This window comes from Gekko japonicus, unplaced genomic scaffold (assembly GCF_001447785.1).
Source record: "Gekko japonicus isolate JY-2015 unplaced genomic scaffold, Gekko_japonicus_V1.1 scaffold1930, whole genome shotgun sequence".
In the NCBI taxonomy this organism is placed as follows: domain Eukaryota; kingdom Metazoa; phylum Chordata; class Lepidosauria; order Squamata; family Gekkonidae; genus Gekko; species Gekko japonicus.
Window position 1 is genome coordinate 262818 of NW_015174896.1, and position 15809 is coordinate 278626.

At 43.2% G+C, this 15809-nt stretch overlaps 1 protein-coding gene across 3 annotated transcripts in view; it reads right to left on the reverse strand.

The window, feature by feature from the left end:
- The window catches only part of SRFBP1 (serum response factor binding protein 1), an 89392-nt gene that overhangs the window by 46211 nt on the left and 27372 nt on the right, over window positions 1-15809 (reverse strand). For 2 of the 3 annotated variants that reach the window (XM_015424965.1, XM_015424964.1), the window contains exons 2-3: window positions 9506-9594; window positions 7283-7355 (exon numbers count right to left, since the gene is read on the reverse strand). In XM_015424965.1, the coding sequence (XP_015280451.1) occupies window positions 7283-7355; window positions 9506-9594 (162 nt within the window). Of the gene's footprint in view, window positions 1-7226; window positions 7356-9505; window positions 9595-15809 lie in introns of those variants that run through there. The other variant, XM_015424966.1, reaches the window with a different exon arrangement.

A 15809-nucleotide genomic window follows, 5' to 3' on the forward strand; every position in this document is an offset into this window, starting at 1 on the left:
GTAAAGGGGGGGGGGGGGTTTCACTGTGGGATGGGAATCGTCAAAAACTACCCTTCCATGGGCTGAAAATGACCTTTTGGATCCAGTTCATTTTCTCCCTTCTAATCTCAAAGATCAACTGCAGTTTAAGGTTGAAGGAAGGAGAGTTCATATGCTCACACACAGTAGGGGGGCAGCTTCTTCTCTGTTTTGCAGCTAGTGCTATGGTGCTTGTATGTGTTCATGCATATAATAGCACTGTTGTCCTTAAACAGCTTCTTCAAGAATACATGCAAGATTAACACATTACTATGCCAGGAAGATGAATTATTATAAAGACCGTAATCCAACTGAATATGTGATGATGTAGTATTGGATTGGTGTAATATTGGATAGGGTTTCTTTAAGATAAGAAAACATGGTTTGCAGATGGAATTATTTGCCTTTTCAGTTCAGGAAGCTATGTCATAAACATTAGGCAATAAGAGCTAATAAAATGCAGGACAACTAGATGGTTTGCCCTTGTGCCTAAAAATGAATCTTTAAAATCTGCTTTGTGTTTTGCTGTCATTCCATCAGTCACAACAAGTCAACTGTTCCTAGTGTCATTTGTGGTTTAGCGGTCTGTGAAACATGTGCCAGGAATCCAAAGCTTGATTCCAAGAGAAGAGTTTAATTTATGTGTTTAGCAAAGACTTCCAAGGAACTGGAATTCAAAATTCCCTTAAAAATTGAGTTGAAAGCTTCCTATGTAATTCCTAGGAGGGGGAAAAGTAAAATACCTCTAAATGTTTCATGGATTTACAACAGACTTTTAAAGGAATGGGTCTTTTCTTTACCATGCTTTACAGCAGGGCATGCACACCTGTTGTGCTGTAGTTGCAGAGCAGTGGTTAAAATACTGTAGCAGTGCCTGTGAGATAAGAGAATCCAGGTCAAGTATTCACTTTGCAAGTCTTACCTAGAATTTATAATACTAGTTCTATCAGAAGAGGTTTTGGCAGCTGTGATGATCTGGGCTGTGCCACCAGAGGCCTATTAGGCCCAGGGAGCCTGAGTAGCAGTAGGTGAGGCTGGGCCTACAACTCCCAGAAGCCCCTGAGAGGTTTTGGAGCCAAAATTGACCAATAGGGAAGAAGAGGGCTGGGGAACAAAAGGGCTGGTGCCAGAGCAGAAGCTGTTCTTTCTTCCAGAGGGCAGAGCCAGAAGGAAGGCTGCTGTGGGAAGAAACCCTTATCCTGAGGGAAGGGTGAGTAGTCTAGTGTCACTTGGAATTAGGCACCTGACGTTGGCTCCCTTCCACCCGGCCTCTAACGGCCAGGCGGAAAGAATGGTCCGAATGACCAAAGAAGCCCTTAGCAAGCTGACGCAGGGCGATTGGTGGGTAAAACTGGCCTCATTTTTGCTGCGCCAGCACATTACCCCGTGCTCAGCCACAGGCCGCAAGGACTAAATTCAGACTATTTGAGACAAAGAGCACTGTACAGGTTACGGAATATAGTAGCCAGGCATCCATCTGAAGCCAACACAAAAGCAGAATGTCCAAAACCACTGAACTCAAAGGCGGAATTAAGATCCAATGTAGAACTTACTCCCTGCGAAAGACTACTACTGATGATGAGACCTGAGCCCTGACAGCAGCATTGGCAGTATGGCATCCGTGGCCCAGGATAAGTCTTCCAGTTCTAGGTCATCATTCATCCCCAAAATGATGCTGACTAGAGAAATAACAATTTATTAAATTATTGATTCCAAGAGAAATTGTGGAACCAGATGAAGGTTTCGAAGACCGTGGATTGGAGATCCAAGTAGGGGACGAAAACAAAGGGAGAAGGCAGTCATGTGAGCGCTGCTGCATACTAGTATGGTGCACAGACAGCAAGTGCTTTCAAGGTAGTCATATTGCTATGGATGGAAAGTAAGGGTTGATCCAGCAAACACTTTCACTTTGAATTGTATTTGAAATAGTTCAGTATTTCAGTAGTTCAGTAGCACACCAATATTGCTATGAAATTCACTGCCAGATTCAGAAATTACCCATAGATTTCAGGGGAAGAAGATGGTGCCAGTCCTGGTGGACCTAACTTTTGATTGGATTTCAGACTACCAGAAACTGTGCCCCTTTTGAAGTGAACTCACAGTGACAAATCTTGGAGTGGCTTGTTTTCCAGATAGGGACATGTGGTGGTGATAGGTCAGACAACACTTAGCTGCTTCATGTGTACCACTGTCATGTAGGACTGAGGTGCCTGGCCTTCATGACACAAATTAAGTCTGTTTGATTGTCCTTCCAGTGAGTAATGGGAATGTTGTATGCAGTGTAAGCTTGTTTTGTGACACAGATGCTTCTAAGCAACAGGAAGAGGTGGTATCTGAAATGCTAGTTTGGATTTGGCTTATGTCTTTTCATACAAACCATTTTTGAATTTGCAGAGTCCGCACATCCCTAATTGTTACTATCCATCTCTACTTCTATAGCAACAAAGGAAGGAAAGTATCTTAGCTGCCATTTTGTGACTTCTTTTACTGCTTCCCTAAAAATAGTTTCTGGCGGTGGGGTAGGTCCTGTGAATGCATTGAGTTCACAGAGGCAGATCTTCCCCACCTTACCTTAGCGGATCTTTCCCACCTTCCCTTTTACCCCTTAAAAAAGCCACTGCTGAAAGTCTCTCTAGAATAGTGCGGCAGGAAGGAACTGCAACACAAAGGGGGATTCAGCCAAAATCACTTCCCTAAATGTTGCGTGAATGGAGCTTATTCCACAAAATCAATCCTGTTCACACAGGATTGAAGGGAGGGGCATTATTTTGGCTGAAGCTTCATCCTTGATGAAGCCCCCTCTCATGCTGCATGGCATATTGAGAAGTCCTTGCACCCCTCAGCAGCAGTAGCTTTTTGAGTGAATACTGGAGGAAGGGGGAGGTAGGAAATGACAACGTCTATTCATAGGTGTTTGGAAGACTCCATGTGTGTGTTTTAGTGGTGCTTCACTTGTAGTGTAAAAATTGATAGGCAAAAGTAAGGAGACACTTGACAAATGAAGCTGCCTTATAATGAATTGATCATTGGTCCGTCAAGTCAGAATTGTCTACTCTGACCAGCAGTGGCTCTCCAGGGTCTCAGGTGGAGGTCTTTCATATCACCTACTACCTGATCCTTTTAACTGCATCTGGGACCTTCTGCATGCTAAGCAGATGATCTGTCACTGAGTCACAGCCCCTCCCTGAAGAGAAAGAAAGAGCGAAAGAATAAAAATAGCATGCATTTGCATGCACAGTTCTCCTGTCTGATTCTATATTTATTTAAAGGAGACAAGGGCAGAAATCAGCTCACTCCTTATGTCACTGGAATTGTGATTACCTAGAATTAAATAGCCAGTCCACACACTGGAGAAGTTCTAGCATGTTACCCCTGGTATTGCTCATAATTGTAACGATCATGACTTTGGGGGAGATAATCTGAAATATGCTGCAAGTCAAAATTAGAGGATACTGTCCCAAGCAAATGCTGACATTGAAAACCAAGGGCTTTCTAAGGAAATGGATGTTGAAGCGTTATAATTTTGGCTTTTTTGATTGCCACACTGAATGATGTTATGACCTAGTTTCTTCCTTTTGCTGAAGATGGTTTGTGCCGTGTGATAGCTGAGATAGTTTCCTGCAGTAGTTTTAAAGAGTAGTTTGAAAGAGCTACTACTTTTTAAATTCCCACAAAATTGCTGTCTTGGTTACTAGTGGTTGCACCTTACAGGAATGATGGTTAGATATATTTTCCATATGTTGAATGGGGTCCTTTCAGCTGAAAGTTTCTGTAGTCCTCAACGGTCTTTGATGCTCTATGCATCACACCAATGGGATTATGCGCCTGCGCTGATCCAAATCGGTGGTATACAAAGCTCACCATGGGACTTTGATGTTCTATGCATCACACCAATGGGATTATGCGCCTGCGCTGATCCAAATCGGTGGTATACAAAGCTCACAATGGGATTTTCACGCCTCCCTCCCAGGCATGTGCGGGAACCCCACTGCGCATGCCCAAAGAGGCGGGGCATGGACATCCCGCCAGACCTTCCAACATTTTCCTTAATATTAAAAAACCTTACAGGCTTCTATTTGAATTGGGGCCACAGCAGTGTGGGAGATGTTTTGAGCTCCCAGAAGAGATCCTATTTGGGCAAACTTATTGAGAGAGCAGTGGTGATACAGCTACAGGGCTTTCTGGATGACGCTTCTGTCCTTGATCCCTTCCAGTCCAGCTTTCGCCCTGGTCATGGGACGGAGACGGTACTGGTCGCTTTGACTGACGACCTCCGTAGGCATCTGGATCGTGGCGGTGTGGCAGCGCTGTTGTTGTTAGATCTGTCGGCCGCGTTCGATATGGTCGACCACCAGTTGCTAGCCCACCGCCTCACCGACGCGGGGATTCAGGGGCTTGCCCTTCAATGGTTGGCCTCTTTTCTCCAAGGTCAGGGACAAAGGGTGGTGATAGGGGATCAGCGGTCCCGGAGGTGGCCTCTTGAATGTGGGGTATCTCAGGGGGAAGTGCTATCCCCGATGTTGTTTAACATCTACATGAGCCCCCTTGCCCAGATTGCCCGGAGTTGTGGGCTTGGGTGTCATCAATATGCAGATGACACCCAGCTTTATCTGATGTTGGGCGGCCGGTCGGACTCCACCCCAGATGACCTTCATCGGGCGTTACAGGCTGTGGCTGGTTGGCTCAGACTGAGTCGGCTGAAACTAAACCCGGCAAAGACGGAGGTCCTGGGTCTGAGTCGGATTGGTGCGGGGCTGGAGCTCCCTCTCCCGGCCTTCGACAGGGTGACTTTGGTGCCGGCGACGGAGGTTAGGAGTTTGGGTGTGCTCCTGGATTCCTCCTTAACGATGGAGGCCCAGGTAGCAGCCACTGCCAAGTCAGCCTTTTACCACCTTCGGCTGGCGCGGCAGTTGGTCCCCTTCCTCGACCATGATGACCTGGCCACAGTGATCCATGCGACACTAGATGGGAGCACCTCCGACCTGTGCTGAAAGCACTGCACTGGCTGCCTATAGCTTTCTGAGTTTGCTTCAAAGTGCTGGTACTTACCTTTAAAGCCCTATATGGCCAGGGTCCGACATACCTGAGGGACCGCCTTTCCCCACTGATACCCCAGAGAGCACTACTGTCGAGGGCTCAACATCGACTGGTGATTCCAGGCCCCAGGGAGGCCAGGCTTGTGGCAACCAGGGCCAGGGCCTTTTCAGTGGTGGCTCCTACCTGGTGGAATGAGCTCCCAGGGGAGATCAGGGCCCTGCGGGACTTTTCACAGTTCCGCAGGGCCTGCAAGACGGAGGTCTTCTGCCAGGCTTTTAATTAGGAGCCGCTGCCACCATCACCAACTGCCTCATGGGAACATGGGGCACTGGGACGGCCCATTTAAGATTGATGGCCCACTATGAGATCGAGTTACAGTATTCTGATGGAGCGGTACTGCCGATTCGGGCTTGAGTAACATCTACTGATCACCATCTTGACTTGACTTATTTGACTAAATGATTAATATTAACATCACTGACCACTTTAATTTTGATATACGTTTTAATGTTTTATATTTGGCACATGGTGCCCTTGTTTGTTAGCCGCCCTGAGCCCGTTCACGGGGAGGGCGGGATAAAAATATAATCATAAATAAAAATAAATAAATAAACCTTGCAACATTTCTTGCATTCTTAAACTGCATGACAGCTTTCTCATTTTCTTAATTTGCACGATAGCTGCTAGAATTTCAAAGAGAAAATGCAGAGCAACTTAAGGTCATGCCTTTGCTTGGCCAGTAAGACAGCCTTGCAGTTGCAGAGATACTAAACCACTTGTTTGGACATGGTGCTTAAAAGACAAAGACAGGAGATTACAGGCATCGATAGGAAATAATAGGTCCCAGCTCTGCTACTGTTTTATTATTTTGGGCTGCACATTTTGCTGAAGTAATAAGCACTCTGCTAACCAGCACTACAAAGAGATGAAAATGGGAAAAATATAAAACCCCAAATAAGGAAATGATAGAGTGATAAGATTTAAAAAATTCCAACTTATTTTCTATAGTCTTTAATAACTTCTATGTAGTTTTAAGTAGTGCTGCGGTGGCTCAAGTGGTTAAGACGCTGAACTGCAGGTTGTGGAAGGTCAGTAGTTCAGCAGTTCAAGACCCGAGTTGCCGCATGACAGAGTGAGCTCCCGTCTCTAGTTCCAGCTCCTGCCAACCTAGCAGTTCGAAAGCAAGAAATTGCAAGTAGATAAATAGGTACCACTTCGGTGGGAAGGTAACAGCGTTCTGTGCGCCTTGGTGTTTAGTCATGCCGGCCACATGACCACGGAAACGTCTTCGGACAGCACTGGCTCTTCGGCTTTGAAACGGAGATGAGCACCGCAACCCTAGAGTCGGACTCGACTGGCTTTCGAGCAAAGGAACCTTTACCTTTACCTTACAGACTTTCAGCAGGCACATCTATTTTCTGTTTCATCTATTTTTAATTTCTCTGGTGAGAATTTCTGGTTTTGAAATTCTTCTTAGTCTTAATATGTAATGAAAAATTATGGCTCATCTGTTTATGATAATAGGACAAAACAGTATTCCTGCAGATTAATCATATGGTTAGACCTCAAAAACAGTTCTTGTAAGCCTCTGCAATATTTATAATTTTTGAAGTCAAACAAAAGTCATCCTATAATTAAGAAACTCACTAGTACCAAAAAATTCTGTTATACAACTGCCAGCCAGACATTTTATAGCTTAGCCTGTCAGTGTAAGAAAACTAAAAGAGGCTAGCAAATGCTAAATGCTCCTGGCTAAAGGAGGGAAAAATAGTTTCGCTTCAGTCCATTTTGTTAGTTACTACTTCACACACTAAAGGAGTGACAGATCCACCTAAAAATGCAAGGATCTGGCAACTAGGAAGAATGATGTCAGCCTCTAGAACAGCCAACCACAATTCTAACTAGCATGGACCCTTCACAGTAATAGTTTACAACAGGAATTAAAACTGGAGGCTTACAAGGATATTGGACAAGAGCACAAGTTTAACTTGGCAATTCCTAAAATCAAATTAGTCTAGTACCTTGACAGTTACAGCATTAAACAGTAAAATCAAAATTTAAAATAGTCTCCCATCAAGTTCATTCTGTTCCTCCCTCTGACAGCCAAAACTCAGTCTATGCAAAATCTCGAATGAGTTTACTGAAGTGCATTTCAAAAGAATCCTACGCACCTGCTTGTAATTTAAGCACAGTATGTGACAAAGTGAAGACAGATGCATGGCATTACCTTCATAGCATGAATTTCTTCTAGTAACCTCTGTGCACGTTTATGATTTTTCAGTACTGCATCTTCAGTACCCCTGAATGAGAAATATGGTTAACACTATAGTAGCACATTTATTATGTTCCATTATTATGCAATGTAAAATGTTATGCTAATCATTAACAACTGAATGCCAATAGTTCCCACCCAATTTTTTCCGTCTGCCTATATATACATTTGCTGAGGACATGCTGATGCATATGAAGAAGCAAACTCTAGTTCACAAATGCCTATGTGAAAATCTATAACAACAATAATTTCTATTAGCAGTCATGCACAATAGTACTATGTGATCTTAGAGGTTGCTTTTCAAATATTGCATCTTCTATGAACTTGCTATGTAGTCTTTGGCAAGCTATTTTCTCTCAGCCTCAGCTATCTGCAACATGACTTGGTTTATAGAGATGCTCTAAGAAGACAATGTGTGCAAAATACTTAGAACAATGAAAACACTGGGTTGGATCCAGCAGTCTAATCATATAAGGTTTGTGGAACTTCTCTGCTTTCTCTTTTTTCTCCCCACAGCAGTCCCTTCTGACTCCTCTGGAAAAGCTGATTGCTGGTGTTGTGGAACCCATATGGAATAATCGCCTAATGGGTTGGGGCAGCTGGATCAAGGAGGGAAAAGGAATAAAATAGCTCCTTCCTCTCTCTCTCTCTCTCATCTATCACCACAACTCTGCCGGGAAGAGAAAATTGTATTGTCTCCTTCCTTGCCTCAATACACCCCCTGGCTCTTACAGTTATTACTTCACACAAGCCCTACTACCACAAGAATCAAGCTTTCCAGAGTCAAAAGGGTCTGCTGTGGAGAAGGAAAAATAGAGAAGATAGGCAACAGTGCCAATTCCAAAACCAAGCCATGAGTAGGGAGCTAGCATACTGCACACTTCAGCTGCTGAATCTTGCACATGTCAGTTGCTGAATCTTAAGCACAGATAAGAGAAGCTAACGTAGTTCTAGGGATAAAAAGGTTTCCTCCAGGTAAAACTTTTAAAATTAAAGTGAAGCACACCCAAATATTGCATCAGCGAGCTTCCCTGTACACACACAAAACTCACTGTTAAACAGTTTGGGAGCACTTCACTGTAGTTTAGAATTCACGCCCAACTGAAACCAAGTAAAAAGCTGTTTAGTAGGGATGTGTGTTCAGCTAAATTCGAGTCAAAAAAATATCCAGGAAATACTTTATTGGTATTTTACAGATATTACTTCAGCCAGATATCAATTTCAGATATTCTGATATGGCCGGTCCCTGAAAATCCCAAAAATATTTGAGATTTTCAGGACCGCCAGATAGTCAAATTTAAAGGGCATTTAAAGGGATCATGGTCCCTTTAAATACTTTCTCCAAGATGCACAGCTCTGCGACAAGTGAACTCTGAAGGCATTTAAAGGGCTTGCAGTCCTTTTAAACACTTTCTGGGTGAACTTACTTCTGGAGAAGTTTTTAAGGGGATTTGCAAGCCCTTTAAATGCCTTCAGAGTTCACTCACTGCAGAGGTGCGTGGTTTGGAGAAGGCATTTAAAGGGACCACAATCCCTTTTAATACTTTCCACTGCACTAGTTTTCTGAAGAAGATCCCCCCCATACTCTAGCCTATTTGCACAATAAGGATAACATGCCCATATGAGCAAATAGCAGCGTGTGGGGGGAGATTTTTACACAGTCCCAATCTAATCCAGGTACCTCAGCAACTACTATTTTTGAGAGTTAGCAAAACAGGTGATCAGATCATGGATTTACAAAATCTTTCCAAGATCAGGACATAATCAGGATGAGAAGAAACAAGCCAGTAGCCTTGGCTTTTCTTCAGGTAAACAGCTCATGGAATTTCCAATTAGTGGATAATAGGCCTACTCTCTATCCCAGATTGTGAGAGATTGACAGTGCAATCCTAAAAGCACTTCCTTGGGAGTAAGACCCATTGAATAGACAAGAGCAGGATTCTTAACAGAGCTGAGTAGGATTGATCTCTGAAGGACTCAGTGGAGTAAGCACCCCCACAAGTGCTGTAAAGTAGCCTTGCTGCTGTGATCTAAATTCAAAGTCATCTCAAAATGGATGGCAGATGTACCATCTTTTTGATATGGGGGGAGGGCTAACCCAGAAATCAGCTTTTGTGATACTGGAAAGAACCACATTTTACAATAAAATCCATAAAGAGAAGAAAGAAAATAGCTCACTTTTTTGCCTTCAGTTTTGCAATGTGTCGAGTTAGCTTGCGAATTGTTAAAACTCTGGCCTTCTTCACTTCTCTTCTCATTTTCACAACCTATTTTTACAAGGAACAAAAATACATTATTTAAGTGGCATAGTTTGAATTACATGAGCTTGAGGTACATTACATGAGCTTGAGGTACAACTAGCCTCAACGTCACAAAATTCTACATTCAGATTTCTGTTAAATATCAAAAGGCTTACACAAACAGCCAGTTGAGGAACAAACCAACAGTTTAAAAGCATGTCTGGATTCTGAACAGTAACAGGCTATGAAAAAGCCAAGACATTCCTATGTAAGCATTTTTAATGTTCTCAGAGCTAGGCAAGGCTGCACTATGAGACAGCTCCTTTTTGTTATTGGTTCACTTCTGCAGCCAATCACTTCCACAAACACACCTGTACTTTCTGCTAAACTTTTTTTTCCTCAGGAAAAGGCTTCTTTCAGTTCACAACATAAATGTTTTCAATCAAGATCCTGAAGCAAACCCTGATTCCTTCAGTAACAGGCTCTATGAAGCGTTACTTTAACATCAAAAGTCACTTTTCAGTCCTAGTCCAGAAAACAAGTAAGAGATAACATCCAAGAAGGCCCCGGTCCAAAGTTTACATCAGACAACAATTGACCGGGGGCTTTCAGGGAAGCCACTCCTCTCTCAATTATAGTTCCTCATATGTAGTATGTGCATAATACCATTGGCCTCCTTTATAGCACTGCTGTGAGGATTCACAGGAGGTATGTGAAATACCTTTAGCACTTGATATGCACTATATGAAAGCTAGTTGCTGGCTATGGGAGGTAGTTGGTATGAGGCTAAGACGGCCATATTCACTTCCCTCCCTCAGAGGCAAGATTTTCCCTCTGTTTTTAAAAAAATTGACTGAGTAATGTGTTCCCTATACCTTAGTAATGTGTTTTCTTCTTTGCTGAAGAACTCTGGCTCTCACCCTGACCTAGTACATTTTATCTGTTGCCTCAACTCAGAAACCTAAGAGAAGGATCAGGAGCCCCCCTTTAACTTAAACAACATAAATGGCATTCGAGGCGTTTTGAAATTCAAAAATAACACAATATTTTGTTTAACACCGAGGGAAAAGGTCAGGTGAAATCTGGAGTTCAAATTTCTGAGGTAAAACCAGTACATTCACAGACTTTAGTTCTTATATAGGAATGGGCATGAACCAGAAAATTCTGGTTCGGGGTGTGCAAAAAATAACCAAACTGTACAGTTTGGGCCGCCTTTCTCCTGGCCGCAGCAAGCTGCAGCCAGCAGAAGGGGGGGTCATCCAGGGGAGCGAGAGGAGGCCAATACACTACAGCTTGCATCCATTTCAGACTAACAGTGGGACTGGGGCACCTGTCAGCTGTTAGGCCGAAACAGATGCAAACAATACCAAACGATACACAGTGTAATGTTAAGAGAAACAACAAAACAAAAAACACTGTGCAAGTGACTTACAAATATTGCTGCAAACTATATTTAGTATAATGATGGTTATTTTTTATAAAATTGCAAACTATATATTATCAAGTCACCATGTAAAAAATGCCAAAAGATAAGCCGTGTAACAACACTCCATACAGAAAGCCAACCAAATTAATGTAAGTCCATATTCAAGAAGAATTCATAGATGAATGTGTCCTCCACTTCCAACTCCAGCTTCCAGCAATTCAGCCAATAGGAACTGGTGCCCAATTGCTCCTCGTTTCAGCAAAACCTTTTTCAAAGCCAAAAACTCTTCATATACACAACAATTTCTAGTAAGGCACAAAATATTTACAATTATTACCTAATAATTATAGAATGCATAAAGCCATTAAGACAATTCCATAGGATGCAGTCCTTCAATATTATAACCTCTAGCAACAATACATATTGGCATGTATCTATTTCAGCCTAACAGCTGGTGGGTGCAAGGTTATGTTGAGAGGTTTTTATTCCACTGTTTTCCAAATACTCCAGTATGCTTTTGTTGAATATTCATTGACTCTTTTAGTTTCCATAAGGTTGGTACGCTCTTTCCGGTACCCAAACTTGAGTTTTTAACTGACTCATGAAGTCTCTAAAGGCAATTTCTTAACCACACCAGACCAGGAATCTCTGCACTCTTCAGCGCTAACTCCCTGTTTGAGTGGGTAAGGAAATTCTCCTCTCACTAGAAGATCTATCCCCTTTAGTTGGCCCAATTGGGAGTCTTCACCTACTTCCCAAATTTCCTTGCCAACTTTCCCCTAGTTATCTGATTGTGTTAAACTGCTCTCAGCTAAGGCTAAAATCAGACTCAACTCAGTCGAACAGAAATCTGACTGACTCTATTCTCAGCATGAAGCTCGCAAGTCTTTCTCTGCTCAGTTGATTCTAACCAAGGAGATTGCTTGGAGCAGCCTGTCGCTCAAGCCTTTCTATTTCTGTGAACAATTAACTCTTCAGAGTCCTTCAGCTGTTTGTACAGTACTTCTAAGCTTTTAAAAATTGCCATCTGTCACAGAGGCGAATCAATGTAAAGTAAAAGCAGCATGAAGACAAAATGACTCCCATTGAATCCCACTGACGTTAATACCTATCCAGACATGGTACTGTTCTCCATAGTCAGTCTCTTACTCAACACTACTTACATATTCAGACTAATCTGTGAACATGCATTTACATGTGGGGTATATGTGTGTGTAAACTGTCTCTCATGAGATGATTTAAACAGTGGTTGAAATAGATACCAAATTCTTCATGGGATCTGTATCTATTTCAACTTTTTTAAAAAGTTCATGGGAAATAATTTACACAGTACCACAATACTGTTCTTTGCAGTCTGACCCATCATGTTTTCACACATCACTCCCCCCCCCTTGCAAAATACTAAAACTTAAAAACATCTAATTAAGTTGATAGGTAGTAGATTCAGGACAGACAAGAAGAAATACTTTCTAGTTCAACAAGTAATTAAAATGTGGAATTCACTGCCAGAGGATGTAGTGATGGACAAAGGTGCAGATGGCTTTAAAAGAGGACAGATTCATGGTGAATAGGACTATCAGTGTGGCTACTGGCCTTCATGACACATTCAGTGGCAGTACACTTCTGAGTAGCAGTGCTAGAAAGCAATATCAGAGGAAGGCCTTGGCCTTTCTACCCTGTTGGTGGCTCTCCAGAGTAACTGCTTGACCACTGTGTGAGACAGGAAGGTGGATTAGATGGACCACTGGTCTGATCCAGCAGGGTTTTTCTTACGTTTATAAATGGTGATGGTACTGAGGAAACAGGACAGAGACAATTTCTCCTCTCCTGTGACTTCTTCTGGACACACCAGCGATGCACCCTCTAAGCTGTGGAGTCTTGTGAGCAAAAATTCTACTTTGTGAGCTGCTGGCATTAAAGCTGTGAGCGAGGAATTTGGCTACTGCATCGGTTCGTTTGCTCTGGAGCCATCCCTCCTGTGCTAAGACAAAAATGTGTGAGCCGGGGGCTAGAAAACTGTGAGCTAGCTCACACTAACTCAGCTTAGAGGGAACACTGGTTTTTAGACATTCCCAGCTTTGCAAGTTGTGATCCGATTGGTCAATGTGACCCTTCGCAGGTACTACTTCATTATCTGAATATGTTGGATATTTTGAGACTGTTTGGATAAGGGAGGTTTTGCCCTGTAACAAATAGCAAATTGCAGCAGGAAAAGACAGAAAAGAGCAAAAGTCCGGGAACACCTTAAAGACGAACAACGTTTGTGGCAGGGTACTAGCTTTCGTGAGACACTGCTCGCTGAAGCAGTGCTCACTGACTCATGAAAGCGCATCCCTTGCTACAAATTTTGTTTGTTATTCAGGTGCTCCTGGACTCTTACTCTGATCCCTACCCCTGACCCGCTCTGACTCAGGCACAGGACCTCCGTCTTCGTTGGATTCAATTTCAATCGGCTCAGTCTAAGCCAGCCCACCACGTCCTGAAGTGCCTGCTCCAGGTCATCTAGGGTAGAGTCGGACTGACCGCCCAACAACAGGTCTAGCTGGGTGTCATCTGCGTATTGATGATACCCTAGCCTATGCCTCTGAGCAATCTGGGCAAGGGGGCACATGTAGATGTTAAATAGCATCGGGGATAACACCACCCCTTGAGGAACCCTGCACACCAGCAGGTACCTCTGGGACGTCTGTTCCCCTAATGCCACCCTCTGTCCCTGACCTTGGAGAAAGGAGACAAGCCATTGCAAGGCAAGCCCCTGGATCCCAGTGTCGGCGACGCGATGGATCAGTAACTGACGATCAACCGTGCCGAACGCCGCTGACAGGTCCAACAACAACAGTACCGCCATGCCGCCTCGATCCAGATGCCTCCGGAGGTCATCTGTGAGGGCAACCAGTGCCGTCTCCCTCCCATGGCCTGCCCAAAAGCCGCACTGGAACAGGTCTAGCATGGAAGTTTGCTCTGGAGTTGTCCTTTCTGAGCTAAGACAAGTATGTGTGAGCTGGAGGCTAAAAAACTGTGAGCTAGCTCACACTCAGCTTAGAGGGAACAATGCACACCAGGTTTAAATTCATGTTGGGAATCCTGATTCATAGGGAACAAAAAAAAATATAGGAGTTCATATATAACAAACTACGGTTTTCCATAGCACCACCACAAGAACATAAATCACCATGTGAGGAAGAAAGAAGCATGAAGAATTCTGACTGATGAAAAGGGGGGAGGGGTGATGAAGCATGAGAACCCAAAAATTCCTCATGTTGCTTTACATAATGACAAACCACACTTTGCCAGGATAACTGAAGTGTCAGAATTTCCATGGCAGAAATAGCTGCACCCCCTAAACCTCTGCTTATCATTCTGCAATTAAAAGGCCTCAGGTGGGGGAGGTGAATATGGGAATGCTACATTAAACTGAAGAGAAAAAAATGAATCAGCCTTATTCCAGGGATGCTTGAGTTGATGTGAACAAAAAGCTCAGAAGGTATAATAAAAAAGAAACGCAGGCATATGCAAAGCCCACAATTTAGGGAATCACAACAGATCATTATATAGTCAAGCATATATATTTAGCTTCTTATCCAATATTTAATTTATTTTTTCTAGGACTATGTGATGTAGTAGTATATTTTTAGGAACCAAGAGTCAACTAATTGCTGGTCCAAGAAAGCAAGGATAAGGGAAGTATACTTTTTCCAGTAAGTGCACAGCAACATTTTAAGTTATCTTCTATAGTGGCAGATCATTGGGGCACCTAGTACAGCACTGTCTAGCAGAACAGCCAGTGATTTTCAGTGGATCAGGCAAGGGGCTTTCCCTGCTACATCAAGACCGTGATGACCTGGCTACAGTGATCCATGCGATGGTCACCTCGAGGCTGGACTACTGTAATGCTCTCTACTTGGGGCTGCCTTTGTCACAAATCCGGAAGCTGCAGCTAATGCAGAATGCAGCAGCCAGGCTAGTCAAGTCAAGTTTATTAGTACGGTCAAGGGACCAGCCAATAGAACTGTAATGATTTCATGTTTAACTGTGTGTGTGTGGCTTTAAAAGTTTGGTTTGCATGGCTGTGATGATAATCTAGAGTGCTGGAATCAGGCAAGTGATATGATTGGTGAGTGACAGAGAGGGGGAGGGGTTTTGGAATGGATGCTGTGTGGAGGATTTGAATGTCTATCAAGAGGGTCAGTTAGAGGGGACAGTTGAAAAAGACAGTTGGGGAGTTAGTTAAGTTCTGTCTCCGAGAGAAGGAGACTCATCCCTGTGTGGGATATAAAACCCTTTAAACGAATACAGGAACAACACAATATATCATTGAAACGCACCAATGCAATGCTAAGTTGTCATCAGATCACTATCTAAGGTACAAGCTTCCTCTTTTTAAGGGCCAGAAAGCAAAATTTTGCCACAGCTAAAGATATCCTCTCTATTCGGTCTTCCAGCAAAAAAGTTAAAATCCTCAATTCCGCAAATTTCAACTGAACATCCAAGGGTTTGAATTTGGACAACAATGGGAAAATTAACAGCTATCTCTCCATAGCATAAAAGTTGCAATGTAACAATATATGTAAGACCGACTCTATTTCAAGATTTGTACACGGGGAACATCTTTGGGAACTAGGCCAGCGCCGAAACCTTCCTTGTAACAAATTAAAGGCCGGGCATCAAAACGTGCTCTAGAAAAAACCCATCTATAGCCATCATATATGATGTTAGAAAGATATGGAGCGGGGGCAAAACCTGTCCAGGATTTTAAGGCTCTATATCTTAAGGGCAAGAGCGCTTCTTCCGTCTGGACCTCTATATCTTTTTTAGC